The sequence below is a fragment of the Macaca nemestrina genome, chromosome 7 (assembly GCF_043159975.1).
Source record: "Macaca nemestrina isolate mMacNem1 chromosome 7, mMacNem.hap1, whole genome shotgun sequence".
Lineage (NCBI taxonomy): Eukaryota > Metazoa > Chordata > Mammalia > Primates > Cercopithecidae > Macaca > Macaca nemestrina.
Genome location: NC_092131.1, coordinates 86,536,408 through 86,545,663, shown reverse-complemented (window position 1 = coordinate 86,545,663; position 9,256 = coordinate 86,536,408). Strand labels below are relative to the sequence as shown.

At 37.3% G+C, this 9,256-nt stretch overlaps 1 gene segment (V, D, J or C); it reads left to right on the top strand.

Moving 5' to 3' along the window:
• Positions 1–6,297: 6,297 nt before the first annotated feature.
• On the top strand, positions 6,298–8,738 carry LOC105496612 (T cell receptor alpha variable 8-6-like). The segment is given in 2 exon segments: positions 6,298–6,512; positions 6,614–8,738. Coding segments are annotated over 2 exon segments (396 nt in total).
• The last annotated feature ends 518 nt before the right edge of the window (positions 8,739–9,256 follow it).

Genomic DNA, 9,256 nt, shown 5'->3' with positions numbered 1-9,256 from the left:
AAGCTGACAAAAGCAAGCAATAGGAAAAGGGGAAATAATTCCTTACTTAATAAATCATGCTGGGAAAACTAGCTAGCCATATGCAGAAAACAGAAACTGGAACCCTTCCTTATACCTTATATAAAATTAACTCAAGATGGATTAAAGACTAAAATGTAAAACCCAAAACCATAAAACCTCTAGCAGAATACTTAGGCAATACCATTCAGGACATAGGCATTGGCAAAGTCTTCATGACTAAAACACTAAAAGCAATTGCAACAAAAGGCAAAATTGACAAATGGGATCTAATAAAACTAAAGAGCTTCTGCACAGCAAAAGAAACTATCGTCAGAATGAATAGGCAACCTACAGAATGGGAGAAAATTTCTGCAATCTATCCATCTGTCAAAGGTTTAATATCCAGAATCTACAAGGAACTTAAACAAATTTACAAGAAAAAACAAACAAAGAAACAAACAACCCCATCAAAAAGTGGGATAAGGATATGGACACTTCTCAAAAGAAGACATTTATGCGACCAAAAACATATGGAAAAAGCTCATCATCACTGGTCATTAGAGAAATGCAAATCAAAACCACAATGAGATACCATCTTACACCAGTTAGAATGGCGATTTTAAAAAGTCAGGAAACAACAGATGCCAGTGAGGATGCAGAGAAATAAGAACACTTTTATACTGTTGGTGGGAGTGTAAATTAGTTCAACCGTTGTGGAAGACAGTGTGGTGATTCCTTGATCCTTGAGATCTAGAACCAGAAATACCATTTGATCTAGCGATCCCATTACTGGGTATATACTCAAAGGATTATAAATCATTCTACTATGAAGACACATGCACACGTGTGTTTATTGAAGCACTATTTATAATAGCAATAGCCTACCCTAGTAAAGTTTAATATTTCAAATGAAATGTATTTTGTTGTCTTACATTTGAAAAGAAAATCTACAGGCAGAATCAAGGAATAGATCAGAAGTGCAAGGGAGAACTGATTTCAGGCTGGCACGAGTGAAACAGAGTACACAGAAAGGAGGGAGTTTGTTTTGACCTTTGAAAAGAATTCTTGTTGGCCAGATTCTTATTTCACCTGAGATTTTTCTCTTTATTTGATTTTTTCAATTTTAGGATCCAATGATCTCTATGCTAAAATAAGTTGGGTGAGAAAGGCTTATCATTCAAGAATCTCATCGTCTTAGGCCATAGAGTTGACCGCTCTGGTTCAATACACTCTATCTCCCACCCACGGGGACTGCTGCTTGCTTAGCTCTGTTGAGTGTCATTGTCAACCTATCCTAAGTCTTCTATACCTCCCACAAGGTCTTCTCATTTCTTCTCTGCTGGCTGCACTCCTCCCAGGTTTACTAAGTTCATGTAGGCTTACTTTTCTTTTGATCTCTTTAATTCTTCCCAGAATTACTTATTTATATGTTATATTTTATTACCTTCATTATTCTGCTCAAATTTCTCCATAAATGGGCTTCTGTTAATGTTCTTTTTAAGGTGAGATACCATAATTTGGCATAATGTATCAGTCTATTCTGAGCATTGATAATTCAAATGGGACTTTTCTGTAAGTTTTTTTCTCCTAGCCTTACAAACGTCAAACTTGATTTGAAACCAAGAAATCTTTTTCACACTTTCTGCTTCACGAAGAAAATTATTGCCTATTAGTTTGCATTGATTGATTAGCTAATGACATGTGATCCAGGCTGATCTTAAGTGTGAGTCTGTAGTCATTTTTTTTTCCTTTAGCACCTAATAAACGAGAAGTCTCTTTCATCCACTCTAATGCTCATGTGAATCCACTAGCACAGGGCCACATGAAGCCTAGCTAAGCCTGAGGCAACTGATCTTCTCCCCTCTCCTTGATGAGTGGCTCTAAAAAATAACATAGAGCATCTTAATGGCATTCCAAAGTCTAAAATATTGTCATCTGTGACTAATTTCTCAGTGAAGTAAATTACTCTTCTATTTTTACGTAACACCAATTTCTTGTGTATTTTTTGAGGAGAAAAACATTTTTATTTTCTAATTTTTAAATTTTATTTCTTTCAACTTTTATTTTAGAATCAGGAGTACATGTGCAGGTTTGTAACAAAGGCATACTGCATGATGCTGAGGTTTGGACTAGGAATGCCTTTTCACTCAGGTTGTGAGCATAGTACCTAATAGTTTTTCAGTCCTTTTCCCCCCTCATAGTTTTTCAGTCCTTTTCCCCCTCCCTCTCTCCCCACTCTAGTAGTACCCAGTGTCTATTGTTACTGTCTTTATGTTCATGTGTAGCTAGTGTTTAGCTCCCACCAGTAAGTGAGAACATGCAGTGTTTCGTTTTCTGCTTCTGCATTAATTCCTTTCAGATAATGGCCTCTAGCTGCATACTTGTTGCTGCAAAGGACAGGATTTCATTTTTCTGTAGTTTCATAGAAGTCCATGGTGTATATGTGCCGCATTTTCTTCATCCAATCCACCACTGATTGGCACCTGATTTGATTCAATTTCTTTGCTATTGTGAATAATGCTGTGATGAATATATGGGTAAATGTGCCTTTTTGGTAGAAAATTTTATTTGCCTTTGGGTATATACCCAGTAATGAGATTGCTGGGTTGAATGTTAGCTCTGTTTTAAGTTCTTTGAGAAATCTCAAAACTAATCTCCACAGTGGCTGGACTAATTTATATTTCCACCAACAGTATGTAAGTGTTCCCTTTTCTCCACAGCCTAGCCAATATCTATTATTCTTTGACTTTTTAACAGAAGCCATTTTGATTGGTGTGAGATGGTATCTTATTATGGTTTTGATTTACATTTCTCTCATGTTAAGTGATGATGAGCATTTTTTCATGTTTGTTGGCTGTATGTATGTCTTTTTTTAAGAAGTGTCTGTTCTTGTCCTTTGCCTACATTTTAATGGGGTTGCTTTTTGCTTGTTGATTTGTTGAAGTTACTTTTCTTTCTTTATTTTTTGGAAAGACAGGGTCTCCCTCTGTTGCCCAGACTGGAGTCCAGTAGCATGATCCTAGCTCACTCTATCCTCAAATTCCTGGGCTCAAGGGATCCTCCTGCTTTAGCCTACTGAGTAGCTGGGACTACAGGCACATGCCATTATGCCCAGCTGATTTTTTCTTTTCCTTCTTTTCTTTCCTTCCTTCTTCCTTCCTTCCCTCCCTTCTTCCTTTTTCTTTCTTTCTTTCTTTCTTTCTTTCTTTCTTTCTTTCTTTCTTTCTTTCTTTCTTTCTTTCTTTCTTTCTTTCTTTCTCTCTCTTTCCTTCCTTCCTTCCTTTCTTTCTTTTTTCTTTCTTTCTTCCTTTATTTCTCCTTCCTTCCTTCCTTCCTTCCTTCCTTCCTTCCTTCCTTCCTTCCTTCCTTCCTTCCTTCCTTCCCTCCTTCCTTCCTTCCTCCTTTCTTTCCTTCTTTCTCTCTCTATTTTTTGGAGTCAGATTCTTGCTGTGTTGCCCGGGCTGGTCTTGAACCCCTGGCTTCAAGCAATCTTCCAGCTTCAGCCACACAAAGTGTAGGGATTACAGGTATGAGCCACTGCATCCAGCCTGTTACTTACGGATTCTGGATATAAGACTTTTGTCAGATACCTAGTTTGCAAATAATTTCTTCCATTCTGTAGGTTGCCTGTTTACTATATTGATAGTTTATTTTCCTGTGCACAAACTCTACGTAGGTCACACTTTTCAAGTGTTGTTTTGGTTGCAATTGCTTTCCAGGACTTAACCATAAATTCTTTGCCAATGCCGATGGCAAAAGGGTATTTATCTGTTTTTTTTCCTAAGATTTTTATAGTTTTGGGTATTTCAGTTAAGTCTTTAATCCATCTGGAATTAATTTTTGTGTATAGTGACTGGTTGTGGTCTAGCTTCATTCTTCTGCATGTGGCTAGCCAGTTATCCCCGGCATCATTTATTGACTAGAGAGTTTTTGCCAATTTCTTATTTTTATTGACTTTGTCAAAGATCAGATGGTTGTAGGTGTGTTACTTTATTTCAGAGTTTGCTATTCTGTTCCATGGTTTATGTGTCCATTTTTGTACTATGCTGTTTTGGTTACTGTAGCCTTGTAGTGTAGTTTGAAATTGGGTAGTGTGATGCCTCTGGCTTTGTGCTTGGTGCTTAGATTGCTTTCACTATTTAGGCTCTTTCTGGTTCCATATGAATTTTAGAATAGTTTTTTTCCTGATTCTGTGAAAAATGGCATTAGTAGTTTGATAGGAATATCATTGAATCTGTAAATTGCTTTGAGCAGTATGGACATTTTAATGATATTGATTCTCCTAATCCAGGGTATGCAATGTTTTTCCATTTTTTTTTGTGCCGTCTCTGATTTCTCTCAGTAGTGTTTTGTAGTTCTCTTTGTAGAGATCTTTCACATCCTTGCTTAGCTGTATTCCTAGGTATCTATTCTTTTTGTGCTTATTGCACATGTAATTTTGTTCTTTAGTTGGCTGTCAGCTTGAACATTATTGGTGTATAGAAATGCTACTGATTTTTGCAAATTGGTTTTACATCCTGAAACTTGACTGAAATCTTTTATCAAGTCTAGGAGCCTTTTGGCAGAACCTTTAGGGTTTTTCTAGATATCAAATCATACTGTCAGCAAAGACAGATAATTTGACTGCTTCTTTCTCTATTTGGGTACATTTTATTTTTTTCTCTTTCTTGAGTGTTCTAGCTAGGACTTCCAATTGTTCCAGTTCCTAAGGAGGATGGTTCCAGCTTTTTCCCATTGAGTATGATGTTGGCTGTTTGTCATAGGTGGCTCTTATTATTTTGTGGTATATTCCTTCAATGCTTAGTTTGTTGAGGATTTTTATCATAAAGCGATATTGGACTTTATTGAAAGCTGAATCTGCATCTATTGACATGATCACATGATTTTGCTTTTAATTCTGTTTCTGTAGTGAATCACATTTATTGATTTGTCTATGTTGAACCAAACTTGCATTCCAGGAATGAAGACTACTTGACCTTGAATTAACTTTTTGATGTACTGCTGGATTCAGTTTGCTAGTATTTTTGTGGAGGATTTTTACATTTAAGTTTGTCATGGATATTGACTGATATTTTCTTTTTTCATTGTGTTTCTGCTGGATTTTGGTATCAGAATGATGTTGACTTCATAGAATCAGTTAGGAAGGAACCCTTCTCCTCAATGTTTTGAGAATAGCTTCAGTAGGATTGGTACCAGTTCTTCTTTGTACAACTGGCTGAATTCTGTTGTGAATCCATCTGGTCCAGGGGTTGTATTTGGTTGGCAGCTTTTAAAAAATTATTATTACTGACTCATTTCCAGAACTCATTATTAGTCTGTTCAGGTTTTCAATTTCTTCTTGGTTGAATATTTAGAGGTTATTTGTTTCCAGGAATTTATTAATTTTCTCCAGGTTTTCTAATTTTTATGAATGCTGGTGTTCCTACTATTCTCTTAGGGTCTTTTGTATTTCTATAGGATCAATTGTAACGTCTCCTTTGTAATTTCTGATTGTGCTTATTTGGATCTTCTCTTTTATTTTCTTCATTAACCGACTTCGTGGTGTATCAATCTTGTTTATTCTTCCAGAAAAACAACTTTTGGTTTTATTGATCCTTTGTATGGGTTTTCAAGTCTCAATTTTGTTCAGTTCTTTTCTGATTTTGTTTATTTATTTTCTTCTGCTAGCTTTGAGCTTTGGTTGTTCTTCTTTTTCTAGTCCCTCTAATTGTGATGCTAGAATGTTCACTTGGGATCTTTCTAATTTCTTGATGTAGGTATTTAGCACTATAAGCTTTCCTATTAACAGCTTTAGCTGCAAACCGAAGATTCTGGAATTTTGTCTGACTGTTTTCCTTAATTTCTGCTCTGCTTTGTTGTTTACCCAAAAGTCATTCAGGAGCAAGTTGTTTAACTTCCGCATAATTGTGTGGTTTTGAGACATCTTCTTGGTAATGATTTCTGTTTTTATTACACTGTGGTCCAAGATTTTGGTATTTTTGAATTTATTGAGATTTGCTTTATGGCTGCAATTTCTCATGTATTTTGAGAGTAACAGCATGTACTATACAGAAGGTGACGTCATCACAGATTTAGGAAGAAAGAAACACTGTTGCAGTTTTGATATCATGTCTGAAATGAGAAGGAAACAGCTTGCTCCCTTGGATCCGTGGTTCCGCCTGTGGCCTCCAGAGGGCGATGTTGAAGCACCTGTTTTCATCACAGACCATCCTCATCAACTGAGCCTCCTTCCTGCAGCTGGCTGATGTAGCTCACTGATATCTGTGTAGACAGGGAGCTGTGACAAGAGCAAGAGGTCAGAACACATCCAGACTCCTTAAGGGAAGTTCTTTTTCTGTTTCTGACACTTTTCAAAGCCAGGGACTTGTCCAGTCCAACCTCCCCACTGCTCCTAGGTCCTGAGGCTCAGCGCCCTTGGCTTCTGTCCGCCCTGCTCAAGGTCCTGCAGCGTTGCCACTGCTCAGCCATGCTCCTGCTGCTCGTCCCTGTGCTCGAGGTGATTTTTACCCTGGGTGAGTAACATTCCACTCTTTTTCCTTCCACAGAAGTGACTGTGTTGTAATTGAATCTAAATTGAGACACATTTTTTATTCACATAGCATTGATGTTGCAGGAGGAACCAGAGCCCAGTCTGTGACCCAGCTTGACAGCCAAGTCCCTGTCTTTGAAGAAGCCCCTGTGCTGCTGAGGTGCAACTACTCATCATCGTCTGTTTCAGTGTATCTCTTCTGGTATGTGCAATACCCCAACCAAGGACTTCAGCTTCTCCTGAAGTATTTATCAGGACCCACCCTGGTTAAAGGCATCAATGGTTTTGAGGCTGAATTTAAGAAGAGTGAAACTTCCTTCCACTTGAGGAAACCCTCAGCCCATATAAGCGACACGGCTGAGTACTTCTGTGCTGTGAGTGACACAGTGCCTGAGACTGCAGAGGAGCTGAACACAAACCTCCTGAGATGCTGAGACTTTCTGTGACTCAAGAACTCAACCTGTGGAGCTTTCAAGAAGGTCTCTTTTTTTTCTGTGCCCCTTTTGAAGGCACATAGGGCAGGGTAGGCTGAGCCCTTGGTAGGATTTGTCTCCTGAATAATTGCTCCAATGTCAATGTCGTGCCACATTCAGATACGCTTTGTCCCACATGGAGGTTTACTGATGAATTTCTTCAGTGGGGACCTCCTCCACACTCTGAAGAAAGTACATCCTAAGGTGTCAGAGCTCCTAAATAAAAGGCAACAACATTTTTATAAAAAATTATTTCTAGCATTCATCATGATTAGTATTGCCTCAGGAGTTAACTTGTGAATAACTGATGTAATAATCTGATTAGAATGTTAGCTAAAAGCTGTGCAGGATGGATTCTCAATTAGGGCAACCCATGCAGCACAGATTCTCAATCAGTGTACTGCAGATTCTCAACCTAGATTTGAAGCTTAACTTCCAGCACATACATAGTATCCCACTGTGTGGTATTGACATGTTTAAAGTAAATTAGACATAATATCAAGATTTTTAATCTTGTAAGCATTATGCAAAGCAGGAAATTAAACATGAATCTTAATACAATATTGAAAAACTAAGCCATCAAGTTGTGATCATTTTTAAAACAGCTATTCCAGTGATTTTCAAGTTCCAAATCTGAGGGATAAAAATGTAACCAATATAAAGATATCAAATACACTAGATTCAACTACTTTAAAAACTACTTTAAAACTCTGAGGCACTTCATTTTAAGAGATTACACAGATTTATTTTACAAAATTACACAACAAAAATTTCCGGTTACATTATCAGAGCATATATTAATTCTAATGGGTGTCTCCAAGACCAGGGTACACTATTATTTACTCTGAAATAATTATATCAAAAAACCAACATGTCTAAGAGATTTTATGTACATGATTATTACTCCAAATTTTTATTTATAGTTTGATCACATGGTAGAATTAAAAAATGCCTCTCAAAGTATTATAAAATGTTCACACAGAAATTAAGTCTTCCTTAATTTTACTTTTTATAATTTTTGATGACAAAAATTATGAAGTGAATTATCTTGCTTCTTAAAAATATTTATAATTGCCTAAATCTCCTCTTTTAAAATGAGATGAAGTCATATTCTTCCCTTATTATAAAACATGCCTTTAAAGTAGTTTAAAAATATTCCTATGAATTGAGCTAAAAGAGGGTAGAGGATTTATAATCAAAGCTGTTTAGAGTTGGCTTCTTCTCTTGCACCAAAGACTCAGGTTCTTGCTTATGGTTTCTTTGGCTGCTGACATTCTTTAGTTGCTTCTTAGTGTGCAACCTCTTCCAGTTTTACTTTCATCTTCGTTTCATTTTTGTTTGTAGTTTTTCTTACAGATTTGTCCTTCCATTGTGCATTTTATGGCCCTTTATTTTGATTATGTTCAAATTTTACAGGCCAAGAACACTTCACATGATGTCTATTTTAACAATTTTTTTAAGTGTACAACTCAGTCAGCTATTGGTCCAATGTTGTGTAGCAGATCTCTAGTAATTCTTCATCTTATCTAATGGAAACTTTGTACCCCTTCATCAACATCCTCCCACTTCTTCCCCCAGCCCCAAGAATGGTAACCACCATTCTACTCTCCACTTCTATTAGTTTGACTATTTTAGATATCTCATGTAAGTGGAATCATGCAGGCCTTTTATGACTGGCTTATTTCACTTAGCATAATGTCCTTAGGGTTCATCCATGTTGTTCATGTTGGTGCATGTGGCAGAATCTCTCTCTCTTTTTTTTTTTTTGAGATGGAGTCTCGCTCTGTCACCCAGGCTGGAGTGCGGTGGCGTGATCTTGGCTCACTGCAACCTCGGTCTCCTGGGTTTACGCCATTCTCCTGCCTCAGTCTCCCGAGTAGCTGGAACTACAGGCACCTGCCACCATGCCCGGCTAATTTTTTTTTGTATTTTTAGTAGAGACGGGGTTTCACCATGTTAGCCAGGATGGTCTTGATCTCCTGACCTTGTGATCCGCCCACCTCAGCCTCCCAAAATGCTGGGATTACAGGCGTGAGTCACCATGCCCAGCCCAGAATCTCCTTTTTTTAAAGGTTGAAGAATATTCCATTTTATGCATGTATCACATTTTCTTTATCCATTCATCCATCAGTAGATATTTAGGTTGTTCCTGTACCTTGGCTAATGTGAATAATGCTGCAGTGACCATGAAAGGGAAAGTGTTTCTTCAAAATCCTGAATTTAACTTTTTTGGATAAATAACCAGTAGTGGGAT